Source organism: Centruroides vittatus, unplaced genomic scaffold (genome assembly GCF_030686945.1).
Source record: "Centruroides vittatus isolate TY-2023 unplaced genomic scaffold, ASM3068694v2 contig_747, whole genome shotgun sequence".
Classification (NCBI taxonomy): domain Eukaryota; kingdom Metazoa; phylum Arthropoda; class Arachnida; order Scorpiones; family Buthidae; genus Centruroides; species Centruroides vittatus.
Genome location: NW_027122483.1, coordinates 563637 through 580921, shown reverse-complemented (window position 1 = coordinate 580921; position 17285 = coordinate 563637). Strand labels below are relative to the sequence as shown.

The following is a 17285-nucleotide window of genomic DNA, read 5'->3' as shown; positions in this document are numbered from 1 at the left end:
ATGAACGAGTTTTAAGCGGCTATCAGACTTCGCAATCCTGTGTAAAGTTACCCTACTGTCAGAATAAATGCGATAGTGTAAGTAGTGTTTTTTTGTCCTTCCCACGCCTAATGTGAGTTAAGCTCATATAAATAGCTAAAGTGTCCGCATGTGCTATTGAGCAATGTGTACCTAGACAGAAGCAAAGATTGTGAAGCTCGTGGCCTAAGTTGGAGTAAACTACAAAAGCGGCACCAATTTCGTCACCCATCTTGGAACAACTTGGAACGTCAGTGTAAATCCCATGTTTAGGATTTACACTGACGGTTCCAAGATGAGTGACGAAGTGGATGCCGCTTTTGTAGTTTACTCCAATTTAATACTACTTTGTGTACAGAAGAATGTAATTTGTTTATCTTCTTCCATAAGAATAGTACAGGAGACAGATCGTTGCTTAAAGAATTAAAAGGGTCTTCGGAGGCGATTAAGCTTTAACCGCTCAGAATGCCCTTTTCCCACATATAAATTATAGACAGAGTTTGGGCCCCAAGGATTTTTCATGACGGACATCGTTCCTAATCACTCGGCCTCCTTCATTGTGAGCTAGGCCAAATTGAAAATGGCATGGCAAAAGGCCCTCTTCTTGCCACGTAAAGGAAGAATTAAAAATGAAACTAAAATCTCTTATACTGTATTTCTAAAACAATATATTATATTATATTGATTACGTGAATAAATACAGGGAAAATGATTATCACGTTCTTAGAAAATGTCGAGAATGTTAAACAGTATGTTCCTGGAAAGCGAAATTTACTTTCCTTTTTAATATGTTTGGTTAAAATGGCATAAAAGTTTGGTTATATAAACGTATAGAATATTGTCATATAATACATATAAATGAACAAAATTATAATGGTCAGAAACTTATAAATTGTAAGTTATATACTCAGAAGTCAGTTAACTATTCTAGGGGCTAAATTGCCGTTTTATTCAAATATTTTGTTATCTATAAAGTTTAACGAGCGCCGTAACATATTCGAATGTATGTACGGTACTCGTAACACCAGTAACACCAATACATATTTTTCCATACACCATTCTACTTCAAGTTTTGTTAGCGAAGTTTCTTACGGCTCCAACCAGAAAAAGAAGCATACTTTCATTTCGTAAAGGAAACTCTATTTTATATACGGAAAGAATGTAATGAAAGATATAATTGTGTCAACACTCTTACAGACTGTCAGATACAATTGCTGTGGGGAATGCAGACACCATGCTTACCAGATCTACTCTATCTTTTGTTTTTACTATGGACTCATCATCTATCAAACTGCAGCATTAATCGACTTTTCTTCAAAAATAAACCAGGAATTCATGTTACAGGTAACTATCACTCTTCCTAATATAATAAATTCTTTATTTAAATTATACATTTCAAAGTGTATTGTAGCTAGAGGCGCTCAAAAGTTCAATGGCATTAACCTAATTTAATCGTTACATTTAATAGCAACAATATTCAATTTATTAATAATTTAAATAAATTTAATAATATAATTAGAACTAGTGATTGTTTTTACTCAAAGCTCCTACTTAATGGTTAACACTTTAGAGTTTTGCCTGTATTATAATTTTATAATTAAATTAATAACTAAATTATGAAGAATTGAAAAAAGAGACAACAGATTTAATAATTTCGTTCGGAAATTTTAACACAAGATATAATTAACTGTTTCACATAGGAATTATAAGAAGCTAATGAATGTTATTGTATTAAGAGAGGGTAGCCATTGACCTATAATGTATTTATACTCCCGGATGTTAATGTACTCAAAATATTTTAGTGGCACTATTATTGCATTTATTAAATATTAATTGTACTTTTTATTAAAGAGTTGTATTTCCAAATCTCTTATATAAGTAAATTCACTTTTCGGTTTTTTGTAAGGGTTTTATAAATACAAAAAGCTTTAAATCAATTCTCGATTGCTTTCAGTTAATGTAGGCAGCAATATCAAATGTATGAAAAATCTAGGGTGTTTTGGAAATGGACCACCATTTTTCCACCCCATCAATCGCCCGATCAGTTTTCTACCCAAAAACAGAGAATTGATACCTACCATATTCTCATTATACACACCATTAAATCGAGACCACAGAGAAATCCTGAAGGCCGATCATCCGGAAACTCTTGAGAAGTCCAATTATAATCCAAGATGGCCAACTAAGATGATTGTCCACGGTTTTATGGATAATTCCTTTTTTACATCTTGGATGCAGGTAATTAAATTGAAAGTTACTTCGTCTAAAATTGAAAATATAATGATTATATCCTTAAATGTATACATTTAAGGATATCATCATGGACTTAAACAGGTGGCCTTTAAATTATTAATTCCTGATGGCAGTATTAATGATTTTACAGAGAATGAAAGATGAATTTCTCAGCAATGGTGACTTCAATATTATTTTAGTAGATTGGCCCTTGGGTTCTTTTTTATTCTTCCGTCAAGCGGTGGCAAACTGCCAAGTAGTGGGTGCAGAGATAGCATTCCTCATTCGACGTCTGCAAGAAATCAATGGCGCTCGACCCGAATTATTTCATATTTTAGGACACAGCTTAGGCGCTCACATTGCAGGATATGCCGGCAAAAGGATAAAAAGTTTGGGAAGGATAACAGGTAAGCATTTTCTATAATAATTCGTAAATCTCGAAAGAAAACATTTTAATTTTGGGATTTTCAGGCTTGGATGTTGGTGCCCCTTATTTTCGAGATGTCTCTTCTGAAGTACGTTTAGATGCAAAGGATGCCATCTTAGTAGATAATATTCATACTAACACTGGACAATATTTCATACAAGGTGGGATACGAATTGCTTTATGTTAGAGTTTCTATTATTACTTTCCCGGCTGTTATATATAATAGAGAAAACGTATGGCGATCGGTCAAAAAGAGTACTGTTTCTGGGATATGCATGAATTGACATTTACAACTTAAATTTCCATAAAAAAAGTTCTCGAGTTTATTGCTAAATGGCATCCATGTACTGAATTTGCAGTACGAACTTCAGCCAGATTGTGGCAAGCATGAGGACAGGAAGTGGTCTTATTTAACTTTTTAGGTGACACTTGTCAGATTCTCAGTCAGCACGTTTTGCAATATTCCAGCTGAGAATAAGCTATGAAGAAATATTTCTATTGTAGTGCATGTAGGCTCCTGTTACGTTTTGTCAAATCGCACCTTTTGTAACTATTACTCACGTAACAAACATGCTCATGTTTCCACAATCGGACACTCTATCGACCCTCGTAATTCCACATCCCTTACAGTTTCAACAGTTTCTGCAGCACGTTGAACTAGTCTGGTTGATTTCAGGCAATCGTGTACGTGCTCACTCGGTTATCTAGCAGAAACAATTCCTGTTGATCTCGATCTCTCGAACAATGTAACAATTTTATTACAGGACTTGGCACAAGCGAAGCAGTTGGCAACTTGGACTTTTATCCCAACGGAGGAAATTATAATCCAGGATGTAAAATATTCCCAAAGATAAAAGCAGTTAATTTATACGATCGTAAGTTGAATAAATTTCATTTTTGTGAAGATAAAAATTTTATAACAATGAAAATTTTCCTTCTTAACTCTAATGAAACACCATATCAACATCCATATCCGTGATAACGAACTACTTCTATTCATATAACCTTTCGTGTATATGAATATGCATTGTCGCGATTCAGATATAACTCATTAAACAGGGATAAAATCTGATAATCCTAAATGAATGCTAACAGAAACAATTAAATTTATCGTATTAACTACTCGTACTTGGTGCATTTTATTAATATTTAACTTATTAATGCGTTATAAATTATCTTATCATATTATAATTGAAATATCAACGATCGACTATCGCGTGCAAACTGAAACACAAGGAAAATACCTTAAATAAAAGCAAAATTAGTAGAAAACTTGGACTTAATTTTTATTTTTATATCAAATATATGTTATTTTTAGTTTTCTTAAGTATAATTTTCTGCAATCATTTTCGGAGTTTCGAATATTTCATCGCATCCATCGAGTATCCCGACTGTTTCGTTGGTGTTCCCTGTGGTAATTATAACGATTTTGTCAGTGGTAAATGCGTATGCACTGAAGATAATCCGTGCTTTTCTATGGGTTTGAACGTCGACAGGCAAATTCGAAAGAACTTTTCACAAATTTTGTACCTCAAGACCGGAAGCGATTACCCTTATTGTCGTAAGTATTCAACATCACACTTTTATAAATAAATTAGTTTTCCATTAATTACACGAGTCACTTTTGACGCCCTTTTTCCTTGTTGTGTACCGTGATGTACATGCAGAAAAACCCCTTTTAAGTGTACAAATTTAGCAAATATTTTCTATCTGGTAAATTATTTATATGGCTTACAAGCACAAATTCTCGTGCCACTAAAAAAAGACCCATACCTCGACCCATTCCATCTCATCGTGTACAAGGATATATTTTTCGCGATTACCTCCCTCAAACTGTATATGTAATCGTCCGAACATTCTTCATATTGTCAAATTCATTAACAAATACAAGATAAATATAGTGAGCATTGAGAAGGCCCTCTCGGTATCTGCTGAAACAGTTAAAGTGTCAAGCTACAGCTCTGGAGGGCCAGATTTGAATCCGGACGAAAACCCATAGAAATTTTCCATAGTTGTTTGCCACAGAACCTTGTTCCTAATTAGCATTGTGGGCCTGGCCGAAACGTAGGTATGGAGAAAAAGATCAAATCAGTGTTAGCATGTGGCATTGGCTGAAATTTCATTTTACCGAATGCAATTTAAAGTAAAATTTTTAAATAAAGATGTTAAATATGTTTTAAAAAAATATATTTTAAAATAAATTTTAGTGTTTCAATATCAAATTGTCACGGAATTAGAAGGATTATCTAAAACACTAGCAGATAATCAACAACTTCTCGTGACCATTCAAGATTCGAAGCAGAGGAAGGAATTCACGCTTTCTTTGACAAAGTAAGGTTAATTATTTCTCTTATCTTCAAAAATATATAAAATATTAAACAATTTTACATTTTAAATTCTGTTTTACATATTAAATAATATAATTTAAAAAATAAATATTCTATTCTGTTCTTTAGAGATGGCCATTTTCCAAAATTTACCTACACCTTCCTAATGACTCTCCAGACACGTTTGGAACGTATTCATGATGTATGGTTAGGTTGGCCAAAAGAACATACGAATATCTTAAAGAAAGAAAAAAACACAAATTATCTTCGAGTAAAATATTTCATACTCACTCCAATTACAATTGGAAACAAAAGGTAATATTAAGAAATAAAAAACAAAGTACAGTAATTCCCTTCAGTTTACGACTTGTTTAAATTTTCTCTTATGACTGTATGCAATGCGATTTTGCCCTCTGTGCAACGTTATATAGTTGAATGCGTATATTAACAAGAACGTAATCTATATTTATGATACTAAAAACGTGGGAAATATGGGAACGACAGTCACATGGAGTTTTCCGAGGTTTATTCCGTGTCTAACGACTAATTAGGAGTCCGTTTCCCCATAGAAAATCCTCCGAGGAGGCATCCTCTTGGCAGATCGCACAACTGTCGTGTTGCGATTCAATTGAGTAACATCCATTTTCAAGCGTTTTTTAAATGAAAGACATTTGTCGTAGCCAAGTGATAAAACCACAGAAAACTGGTAGTTGGTCGTGGGTTCGCGCCCTGCCAACGGGCTGGCCACGTTGATTTTCCGGGTTCTCTTCACTTTAGTAACACCGAAATAGGAGCCAGTTTCCCATAAATTCCCTCCCCGAAAGCATTCTCCTTCGGCAGATCGCTCAGATGCATAAACGAATAAAACCAAACCATTTGTCCAAGTAATAATCAAAGAGATCGGTTCGCGATGTAACTCACATCAAACTTTTAACTTATGTATTTTATTTTATTTACAGCTCTAAAGAAAAATGGTGTGGAAGTGCAACCCACTTGTTTCCGGACCAAACCGCACGAATACCAAAAATTAACTGCGAAGACATTTATGTCTAAACTTCGTAATTTATATAAATATACAGAAATTCTAAATTTTTAATACAAATTTTAAAGATTTTATTCTAAAGATCCGATTCTACATTGTTCTGGTAGCGAAAACTCAAATGTTAGTAGAGTATAATGAACATGGGCATTGTAGGTATTGTAGCCAGACCCAATTGTGTTTTGCTACAATGCCTTCAATGCGCAGGTTACAATGCCCATTATGTCCTAACCTTCAATAGATCGGCCATTATGGCATATCTGTGATAATTAAGAGAAACCGAACTAAATTCGAATCTGGAACCCCAAGTTAGTTTTTGATCATGAAGTCGGGTGTTTAACGAGATTACGTTCCTACTATTAGCGTTTTAACAATATAATGTCACACAGATAAATAAACTACAGTACATTATATATTGTTGTAATATAAAATTTACATACAACGGTATAATTGGGGATATAAAGCGAGCGGTCTCATAGCACAGATAAATGTCTTATAAATTGTTGTATAATTTATTGTAATGTAATAAATATAACAATAAATAATTTTATTATATATTTTTAATTTATTTTCCATCGATTAAACTCTTGTCTTGATTTATAACACGGACATAATTGGGGGAGTTCTTCCTCTTGATTATCTTTCCACGATTATTTCCGGATGATCGTCGATCGATATGAAACTCGTTAGAATCGTTTCTTTCAGTTTTTTACGGATGAAATATTGCACACAATACGATACTATTAACTAAAAAACACAATTTTTCTTATATAACAACGTTAAAACATCCCGTACGCAGAGTTTTTTAATTTTATTTTTGGATCCTTCTGTCCTGTGGGCACTAAGAGAGCCTTTTATTCATGCCCATCGTAGCCAACAATGAGGGTAATAGGATGACAAAAAAAAGGTTGACTGCCCACAAAAGATTTCTGAAGTTGCCGGCCAAAATACGATCCCGGATTCCATAGAGCAGTAAACTAATATCTTATCTGCCTCAGTCATCCCGCTCTCATTTTTCATCTTTACGACAATTCACGGCTACCATCTGTATAATTGTATTTGTATTCTTTTACACTAGGACTGTAGCTAATAGGCCTCATAATACCGACTGTAAAAGAGAGGATCGTTCACATTTTTTCAGCTTTCCTCTCTAATCTTCCCAATGATTTCTTCGAGGGCTGAGAAATTTCTGGCCAAATAAAACCAAATCTGGTATGGTAATATTTCTAACATGAGAAAGACATTCCCATAGAAAAAAAATGTAGTACCAAACACTACAGCACTATGATATTTGTGGCGCTTCAAGTGACGAAGAAGTTTCATTTATAGGAACAGTTAAGAAGTGTGGTTTCTCGAAGACGCGTTGCAAATTGCTTGCCTCGAAGGCAGTATCTAGAGCAATAACATTGTTACTGATCATTATTAATAAAAATAGGGATAATTATTTATTTTCCTGAACTTCTGCAGTGGCCGAGTGGCCTACTAACACTGGTAATTGGTCGCGAGTTGGCACCTCACCATGTACAATTTCCGGATTTTTGTCACGTGTTTAACACCAAAATATTGGGCAGTTTTCCCATATTTCCCACAGAAACTCCTCACGATAACATTCCCACATTGGCAGATCGCTCGTTTAATGCGTCACCCAATCCAATCCTTTTCATCTCGCTTCAATTGTTGAAGAAAATCAATTTATTTAAACAACAGCCTAAACTGTTGTAACAATTGTCACCAAACTTTATAAATGATACTCGAAACTTTACATTAAATTAATTATATTTCTATTGAAAATATAACAATTACTTTTATTAGTCGACACACTATCAAATTAATTAATCATAAATTATTTACGACTTTATAAACTTAACTAATAAGCAAAAACTGTGAATTTTGATAGATTACGACTTTCATAATAAATAAGTTTGTCTGCGATATTTTCGAGTGTACTAAAGTTCACGAACAAAGTTAAAGCTGAAACTCTAACTAATCGCAACACGCTACGAAGTCATTTGTTCTTCTTGTCAGATTCTGTTTGTATAAAAGACATTTACTACTTCGCACTAACCTCTATGGAATGCCACTCGACGATTTTATTCGATTTTCCTTCGAATCCCTCACTCGTATCACAGTAAAACCTGTTTAAAAAGAAATGCTTCGGTGCCGGACAGACATTTATTCCGTTTTGGCAGGTTGCTGTTTTATACGGGTTGTTTATAGAGGTGTAATTTGTACTTAAAATGTCTTCCGTTTCCACGTTAGACAGGTTTACGGCTTACAAAAGTGTTATACGTAGAAAACCGTTACGTTTTTCCGTTTTAGGCAAGTTTTACTTATAAAATAACATAAAAATATAAATTCTACTAAAATAATTTTTTTCAAATATAATATACTAGCAGATGAGCCCGGGTAAAAACAACAGCAAAGATTAAGATTATTTCGTACTTCAAACCCTTCTATTGTATTATATTAATAAAATTTCATTTATAATTACAAAGGTTATCTAACGTAAGAGTTTATCATCCAAAGTGCCCGATCAATCGAATACATTTTAAAAATTCTTTAAATTGTGGACAATAGAGGAATAAAGAATTTTCAAAATGTGTTAGATTGGTCACTCGGTCACCCTTACCTAAGAAAACCTTTGTAGTTATATAAATCAAATACTATAATACAACAAACATTAATACTTGTCTATATTAAAATTTGAAAAGCGATCCGTCTTAGACGGGTTTTCGTGGCCCCGCATGTGATCGACGTTGCTAACCTTAACGTCGTAAAGACTTCTTATAAAAGAAATCTTGTAAAAATGTGAGAATAGTTGCTTTTATGTGATAATAAACTGTTTATATTTTGGCAACATATCGTATTAAGTACAACGGAAGAATGTTCTCGTAAATATCGCGTTAATATAAAAATTATATATAAATTTGAAAAAATTGTAGACCTATAAATTTCCATTGTCCTTCCTCTGACTGTTCTTCCTTAACACTCAAATAGGGGCCAGTTTCCCGTAGAAAGTCGGAAGGCACTCTCCTCTTGGAAAATCTCCCATGATTGCGCAGCCTTATACCAGTGGTCACCAAACTATGGCCCGCGGACCGGATCCAGCCCGCGAGGTCAGTTCAACCGACCCGCCGCCGCATTGTGCCGAAATTGTGAAAAAACATTCGGCGACCTTTTGTAACTTTCGTATATCAGAACACTCTTTGTGTAAGTACAGTACCTGCAATGAAGTTTCTAACAAAAGCGATTACGAGGTTGCTGCAGTGATCCTGTTTGTGTATGGGTAATTAAACATGTTTGTTGTCTTTGTTTTTTGTATATTCAGTATACTGTATTAAACAAAATGGTTATGAGGATTCTCTCAATTATCTGGCCCGCTGTGAAAAAAGTTTTGTGATCCCTACCTTATACTGCTTATCTGCCGTTCCCTGAACACTGGTAGCTCAGTCGTGGGTTCGCGCCTTGCTAGAACCCACGACCTGTGGACCGTGAAGAAAACCTGGAGTATTCCGGGTTATCTCCACGTCTGTAACGCCTGAATAGGGGCCAGTTACCCTTAAAAAGACCTCCCGGAAGGCATCCCCGTAGGCAGATCGCCCAAGTGTTGCGCTGCCGTAATTTAATAAAACAAACAAACTAGTTATCTGTCAATGGGTCCTACCCAAAAAGACTTTCTACTGGAAATTTGTTCCTATTTACAGAAAACCCCGAAAATCAGTCGTGAACCTTGCTGTGTTTTTATATACTATCAGAGATACAAAGATTTTCATTTGGGATTTAACTTGTTCCCTCTTTAGATAGTCACTTGATTTATATACGAGGATTTAAAATTAAAGTGTATTTTATTTTATTTTAAAAAGTAGTATTTATTATTTCTTAAATAAATGCAGTTTTTCCTCAAACACAAAAAATACAAGACGACAACAAGCATTTATTAATTCATACGCCTTATGCCAATGCAATATTTCAATTAACCAATGCCCTATTATATTCCGAGAAGTGATAAAGTTTTTTAACTTCCACAAGAAAAAAAGGAGAAAAACACGCGAGAAGTCCCATGACAGATGTCATTAAAGAGATCGATATATAAGGAGAGAATTTTCACTTGGATAAATGATATCGAGATGTATCTAACAACTGTGACTCTCTTATCCATTACCATCTCTTCTGTTGGCTCACAATACGTATACGAAGCCCGAATTGTTAGCATTTTCGTTTCCGAACCTGAACTTCCTATTTCTCCGGACGTGGTGCAACTGGTCATCGAAACGGCCGAAAAAGATGCTAACAGAAGATTTCCTAATATCAAATTTGATATCGTGTTCAGAAACAGCAGTTCTCGTTGCACCGCTAACTTTGCTGGGGTATTCGCTGCCGAAGAATACTATTTACGAAAGGTCACCGCCTTCGTTGGCCCCGCTTGCAGTTTGGCTTTGGATCCAGTTGGAAGAATGGCTTCGTATTGGAATATTCCCATCTACACTGCTGGTGGCATAGATGTAACTTTTTCTGACAAAGATGTGTTTTCTACTCTAACCAGGATGGCATTTTCTCTAGACAGAGCGGCGGAGTGGTTCACTTTGATCCTAGAAAGATTCGATTGGCATCATGTATACATCATGACGGACGAGTCGGATCTGAGTAACAGTTTGATTAAGACCAGTCTTTTGAAGATTCTGAAGTACCAACCAGGGATTTTTCTAACAGTTAAAGAATATACTAGCGATAATTCCAATATCGGCGATCTCCTGAGAGAGGGTAGCAAGGAAGCCAGAGGTATGAGAGAGCTTCTTATATTTATAGACTAAAACAAATGGCAAAGGCATAGGTACCATTATTGTTTCAGTCTTCCTTATCATCACTGGGGGAGATTCGCTTCGTAATATTTTGCTGAAAGCTTTTGATCTGGGTATGGCCAATGGCGAATACGTCTTTTTTACTTACGAACTGTTAAAGAACAACCTGAAGAAGGGTGACTTCTCTTGGTACAGAAAAGGAGACAGAAGAAATAAGGTAAGAATACCACTTGTAATGGTTAATTAATTATTCGATATCTTATCTATGTGATTACTAGGATGCTCGGAAGATATACGAGGCCTTGATGATCATATCCATTAGAGTTCCTACTAGCTTGCAATACACTTCATTTGTTAGTAATATCATTCAAGCTTCAAAATCGAATCCTGAAAAGTATAAAAATCCAATCGATGAAGATATGGTATGAATTGTTTACACCAGTATTTATAACTCATATTTATATTATTGTATCGTTTTATACGTAATTTTTCAGATGAATCCGATAGTGGCTGCATTTTATGACTGCGTTATGATGTACGCTTGGGTTTTAAACAAGACACTAGAAGAAGGGGAAGATCCTGCCAATGGGTATACAATGGTTCGCCGATTGTGGAATTCAACTTTTGTTGGAGGTATTATCTAGATATTGGTTTACAAATGATATTTAAATAGTATAAAGAATATTTTCATTAAATTTATCAATATAATTTATAATCTCTATACGGCGTATACAGTGGCGGATTTACCAAGAAGCGAAAGAAACTGTTTGTGGCCCCACTCTAAGAGGGTCCCGGTGGAAAAACTCTCATTGTTTTTAAATTTTGAAGAAATTGTCTTTTGATATACGTAATAAACTGTATATTCATTATAAATGAGTTTAATTATTCCTTCAATTTCTGCGTTTCTTCTGACTTTGCTTTTAGTTATTATGGCTCTGATAAAATTTAAATTGCTTGGGTCCCCTTCGAAGGTGAATCCGGCATAGACTGTTTACAGAATTAATCTTTGTTTATTACTTTACAGGTAAAGCACGGCTCTAAACAAGGCGAAACGAAATTAAATTATCTTAACCCTGGAGTCAGCATGAAGTTCCAAACTTCTTTAACAGGCACCATCCAGATGCTAGCTATGATTAGTAGGAAGTGTGAATGCAACCTGTTAAACTTTTCTGCAACTTCACGCTGATTGTGGGTCTCCACCATTAAAATAACTTCAATTCGTTTCGCCTTACTCATTCTCCATGCTTTGTCTATAACAATAAAGAAAGGTCAACATAATAAACACAGTAGTGTTAAATAAATATCGCAATTCTTCAGTTACTCTATATTAACATGCCACCTTCAGTTTGAAAGATGGTTCTCGATCGTAAATAGAACCTAATTTATACTAATAATTATTACGCTTTCCAAAAAATATGCCCCTCAGTAGGTCTGACAGGTGACATATATATCAACGAAAACGGCGATAGAGAAGCGGATTATACTCTTAACGATCTGGATCCTGAAACGGGGATGATGATGGTAATTTCTGCTGATTAATTTCATTAATTTCGTATTGGTACTTGCTAAAAATAGTAATCAATTTTGTAGCCTGTAGCAACGTATTTTGGTACTACAAGAAAATACGAAATGTTAAGGGGCATCAGGATTCACTGGCCTGGAAATATCGTCGGATCACCTCCCGATGTACCCGAATGCGGTTTTTTAGGAAACGCTCCCCAATGCCAACCAGGTGAATCTTTGGTTTTTCATTAATTTCTCAATATTTTAAGCTTCTGAACTAATTATAACATTATATGCTTATTTGACCTATCATCCTATTATTTGCCATTCATCCTTTCCTTTGAAATGCACTAAATAATATGTGTAGGTTCACCAAGAGAGCCTTTTTAGTAAGCCCATTATGCCAAAAATACTCCTGGGATTTTTTCGACCCATCCCGATTTAATCGCGGGCCTCCCAGAGGGTAGTCTGCCGCCTTTAATCCCTCGACAATTCGGTCATTACTATAACATAGTACCACTCCTTTGCCATGGAAATAATAGTTTGGCATTGTCTGCAGCATTTATTGCTTGATGTGCTTAACGCATTCGAACTATGACTACTGCCGAAAAGCTAACATGTCACAATTTTTGTTCGGGTCCAAACGTTCCGTGCCCAAAATTAAATTTTCAATATTTTTCGTATTTTCTTTTCAGAAAGTGCAAAATTTCCGTTGTGGATAATCGTCTTTCTAGCATGTAGCATCGTGATATTTGTTGCCAGTGGAATATTTTTGTACAGGTGATTTTACTACACATCATTTGAATGATGATAAATGCGAAAAATTACAATTTCACCGTAAATACGCAGAAAAATGGTTTTGGAGAACGATTTAACGGATCAATGGTGGAAAATTCACTGGGAGGACGTGATATTTCCAGAGAATTTGATGCGAAAATCTATGGCCAGTTTACGTTTCAGCGACGATGGCGTTTCGAGTAATTCAACGGTAAGTGTTAATAAATAGAGACGTATAAATTCTTTTATCTTAAAAATTTTATTTTAGAGGCCTTCTACTTCTCTGAGCATATTTCACGAAATGGCAGCGAGTGGTATGAAGCTTGGACTGTATAAAGTATGTGATATTCATTTTACCTTCTGATTCGCGCAACAATATATTGAACTAGAATTATATTATAGGGTATTAAGGTTGCAATTAAGATGTTGGACATCAAGAGACTGCATATTAATAGAGCAGTATTGATGGATTTGAAGCAGGTAAGAATGCGTTGAATATCATCGTTACCAGTTAGATAATTGTTCTTAATGACTTTATCAGATGAGGGCTATTACTCACGAAAATTTAACACGCTTTATTGGGCTGTGTATTGATGAACCCAACATTTCTATCTTCACCGAACACTGCCCTAGAGGAACATTAATGGTAAAATTTCATATTTAAACTTAACATATATGCTCAAAACTATAGTAACATGCAATTTCAAATTTCTAAGGATATGTTAGCTAATGATGCAATGAACATGGATTGGATATGCCGCTACTCTATAATAACAGACATTGTTGAGGTGAGTGGAATCTAAGGATGTTTCCGGATGGTCAATGACTTCCTTGCTTACTATTGCCTATTTAATTAGCTTCTTATCACCTGGATGTATGTAATGTTTGATAATGTCTTCCACTAATCGAAAATTTTTATAGGGAATGACATTTCTACATAACAGTGATTTTCAATTTCATGGTAAATTGAAATCCAGTAATTGTCTCATCGATGGAAGATTTATGGTTAAACTTTCTGAATTTGGGATGGTATCTGTGTACAGCCAAATTCATTCAGAAGTAATTAATCCAAGTAAGAACAATCTTCGATAGAGCAACATGAGCTAATCACTAAAAACCAAAAGAATAAATCTGTATCAACTGTAATGTCTTCGTACTTTATTAACTAGGAAGTTACTTTTGGACTGCACCAGAACACCTGAGGGATAAAAACTATAAAGCTTCCAAAAAAGGAGATGTTTACAGCTTTGCTATCATTCTTCAAGAGGTAATAACACGTAATGGACCTTTCGAATGTGGTGATACAAAGAACAAATCGAGAAGAATACTGGAACCTGAAGGTTAGAGATGTTAATGAAAGTAAGAACTTTTCTTCTTGCGGCTTAACCTTTATTGTACTTTCAGAAATATTGGATAAAATCAAATTAGGAACCATTCCACCATACAGACCAGAGATGGATCCTAGTGATTGTCAACCCGATTTCATTAAACTGATGAAATTATGCTGGGCAGAAAATCCTGCAGAAAGACCCACTTTTCCGGAAATTAAATCGAAAATTAAAAAAATTACAAAGTTTGTTGTTATTATTTAATAAATTTGTATAAAATTTGATTAAATTAAATTAATGATTATTTTCAGAGGAATATCAAGTCACAACTTTTTGGATAATTTATTGTTGCGAATGGAACAATATGCCAACAATTTAGAGCAATTAGTGGAAGAGAAAACTCAATCTCTTTATGACGAAAAGAAGAAAACAGATGAATTACTCTATCAGCTTCTTCCAAAGTTAGTTTGCCTACTTTAAAAATTAAGTAAGAAAGTCTGGAGGCATGATCAATGCGGTTTGCAAAGAAAATATTCAACTCTTCTTGGATAATTTAAAACTTCTTGCACATTCCATTGCTAATTTAAACATTAATCATCTCATCTAGCTTTATCAAACATCAAAGTAAGCTTAAGTATTGTATAAACTTAGTTTTAATTGCGTATTTTAGATTCATTGCTGAAGAACTTAAAAAAGGGAATCATGTAAAGCCAGAAGTATACGATTCTGTTACCATTTTCTTCAGTGATATTGTGGGATTTACTTCTCTCTGTGCTGAAAGTACACCTATGCAAGTTAGTAGTTGCTGAAACTTTTCCTTTTTTGCTTATAAGTTCATAAGAATGATTATGTTAAAAATCTTTCAGGTGGTAGATCTCTTGAATGATCTTTACACCTGTTTTGATGCCACAATCGATCTGTATAACGTGTATAAAGTAAGTTAAGTACACAGTGATTCCGCTAGAATAAATTGTAAGAAAAATAAGGATAAAAATTTGTTTTTAGGTGGAAACTATCGGTGATGCTTATATGGTTGCTTCTGGTCTTCCAATAAAAATTGGAGATGAACATGCTAGTGAAATTGCCCGTATGTCGTTAGCTCTAATTCACACATTGAAAAACTTTAAAATTAGACATAAACCCGAGAGGAAAATGAAACTACGAATAGGAGCCCATTCAGGTAATTGCAATGCATACTAGAAATATGAAACTAAGTGTATTAATCTCTAAATTATGGCATGAATCCAAATACCCGAATAGATCATTCTATATTTACCTTGTTTATATTATCAACAGGCCCGTGTGTTGCTGGAGTGGTAGGTTTAAAAATGCCTAAATACTGTTTATTCGGCGATACTGTCAACACCGCATCTAGAATGGAATCTACAGGAGAAGGTATGTAGTGTATTCTTAAAACTTTTCAGCAAGAATGTAAAATTAATTTAAGATTGCTACTTTAGCTTTGAAAATCCACATAAGTGAACAGATGAAAAAGATTTTGGATACTTTTGGAACATTTCGAATTTCGAAGAGGGGAGACATTGAGATAAAAGTAACAATGTTAAAATATAACTTATAGCACACATTTTATTGTTAGAAATGTAGTGTAATGTTTTATTTTTACATTTTCAGGGTAAAGGAATAATGACAACGTACTGGTTAGAAGGAGAAATCTCTACATGAAATTGATGTTCGAATTCAAGAGATTGTATGGTTCTTTTATGCAATAAAACTTTTTGCACAATACATAAAATGAAATAAATTATAGAAAACTTTTAATGACCTCACATAGGATAAGATTTGCAATAAACTGCAATCTAATGACATATTACACAAAAAATACATCTATATGTGTAAGTGGAAAAATTAACTGCATGCTCACTTCAATAATTTTAAAATTTATTATTATATTGTATAGCTATATAATTAATAAAACTCTTTAAAGCAAGGATACTAGAAATCTATTGAGAATTTTCACATTGACCTTATTAACAATATGAAAAATATTAATGTTAATAGCACTGTTGATATGCAGACAGCTTCTAACTAAAATCAATCAATTACTATAATTCTAATTACAACCTAGTGAAAGTTTGCATTCCAACCCTTCTATCAAATTGTCGTTTCAATTAAAATACAATATATCTAGTATCAATTTAACTTTGAGTAATATGAAATAAAATATAAAAATGTAATTATTTAATATTATAAACTAAGTATAAAGCATACGATTGTCATTAAAGCAACAAAATATATGTTTATTACTTTTGATTTATTCTCTAGTAGAGCTTAATTAAAGTAGATAATTATTAATTAATGAAAAGCACTAGTGTATTGTCAATTTCACGTTTGGTCACAATTAAGCAAGCACAATCTGTAAATATATTAATAATTATTGTCATACCTACTTTAGATTATTATTATGTGTTTACTGTTCAAAATTTCTTTATAAAAGAATGATCCGCCAACGTGGGAGATGCCTCCTAGGAGGACTTTTAGTGAGAAATGGTCTCTGTTTAATTATTAAAGACTTCAAGGCAAAGGAAAAGGAATTCTGGTAAACTCCAAACAGCCAACTCATTTGTCAGGAGGCATAAATCCCAATCATCAGTATTTATTGGTTTGTTCATTGACCAACAATAGGCTACATCAAGTGATTGATATACATTAATACATACTAAAATTAACTAAATATAAAGAAAAATCTGGATTCCTCAAAACAACAAACTATTCTGAGGACCTTGGTTCAAGTCCTACTCAAATCCTAATTATCATGAATAGTTTAATCTAGAGATGGGTTGGCCTTATGTCTTACCATTTCATTGCTGCATTGTT

General features: G+C 34.0%; 3 protein-coding genes across 3 annotated transcripts; all 3 read left to right on the top strand.

The window, feature by feature from the left end:
• Positions 1 to 1150: 1150 nt before the first annotated feature.
• Positions 1151 to 6063, top strand: LOC136981147 (pancreatic lipase-related protein 2-like). Its single transcript, XM_067277419.1, has 9 exons — positions 1151 to 1362; positions 1973 to 2256; positions 2402 to 2657; positions 2722 to 2838; positions 3442 to 3552; positions 3996 to 4238; positions 4885 to 5008; positions 5134 to 5319; positions 5964 to 6063. The coding sequence occupies exons 1-9, from the start codon at positions 1242 to 1244 to the stop codon at positions 6055 to 6057; spliced, it is 1536 nt and encodes a 511-aa protein (XP_067133520.1). The 5' UTR covers positions 1151 to 1241; the 3' UTR covers positions 6058 to 6063.
• A 4434-nt stretch (positions 6064 to 10497) lies between these two features.
• Positions 10498 to 13351, top strand: LOC136981187 (atrial natriuretic peptide receptor 1-like). The gene is made up of 8 exons (XM_067277469.1): positions 10498 to 10822; positions 10893 to 11059; positions 11121 to 11264; positions 11337 to 11475; positions 12272 to 12363; positions 12433 to 12574; positions 13041 to 13125; positions 13195 to 13351. The coding sequence occupies exons 1-8, from the start codon at positions 10498 to 10500 to the stop codon at positions 13349 to 13351; spliced, it is 1251 nt and encodes a 416-aa protein (XP_067133570.1).
• Positions 13352 to 13403: 52 nt separating this feature from the next.
• On the top strand, positions 13404 to 16133 carry LOC136981186 (atrial natriuretic peptide receptor 2-like). The gene is made up of 14 exons (XM_067277468.1): positions 13404 to 13459; positions 13525 to 13602; positions 13664 to 13768; positions 13839 to 13910; positions 14044 to 14194; positions 14292 to 14462; positions 14527 to 14695; positions 14762 to 14911; positions 15121 to 15244; positions 15317 to 15385; positions 15456 to 15630; positions 15747 to 15845; positions 15911 to 16002; positions 16083 to 16133. Exons 1-14 carry the CDS (start codon positions 13424 to 13426, stop codon positions 16131 to 16133), a joined length of 1542 nt encoding a protein of 513 aa, XP_067133569.1. The 5' UTR covers positions 13404 to 13423.
• Positions 16134 to 17285: the final 1152 nt, after the last annotated feature.

Coding starts and splice junctions, on each gene's coding strand:
- LOC136981187 (XM_067277469.1), top strand. CDS start 10,498: ATGGCTTCGTATTGGAATATTCCCATCTACACTGCTGGTGGCATAGAT. Junction 11,265..11,336: donor ATCCAATCGATGAAGATATG/GTATGAATTGTT, acceptor GTAATTTTTCAG/ATGAATCCGATAGTGGCTGC. Junction 13,126..13,194: donor AGTGGAATATTTTTGTACAG/GTGATTTTACTA, acceptor GTAAATACGCAG/AAAAATGGTTTTGGAGAACG.
- LOC136981186 (XM_067277468.1), top strand. CDS start 13,424: ATGGCAGCGAGTGGTATGAAGCTTGGACTGTATAAA. Junction 15,245..15,316: donor CTGAAAGTACACCTATGCAA/GTTAGTAGTTGC, acceptor AAAATCTTTCAG/GTGGTAGATCTCTTGAATGA. Junction 15,386..15,455: donor ATCTGTATAACGTGTATAAA/GTAAGTTAAGTA, acceptor ATTTGTTTTTAG/GTGGAAACTATCGGTGATGC.
- LOC136981147 (XM_067277419.1), top strand. CDS start 1,242: ATGCAGACACCATGCTTACCAGATCTACTCTATCTTTTGTTTTTACTA. Junction 2,839..3,441: donor TGGACAATATTTCATACAAG/GTGGGATACGAA, acceptor ATTTTATTACAG/GACTTGGCACAAGCGAAGCA. Junction 5,320..5,963: donor ATTACAATTGGAAACAAAAG/GTAATATTAAGA, acceptor TTTTATTTACAG/CTCTAAAGAAAAATGGTGTG.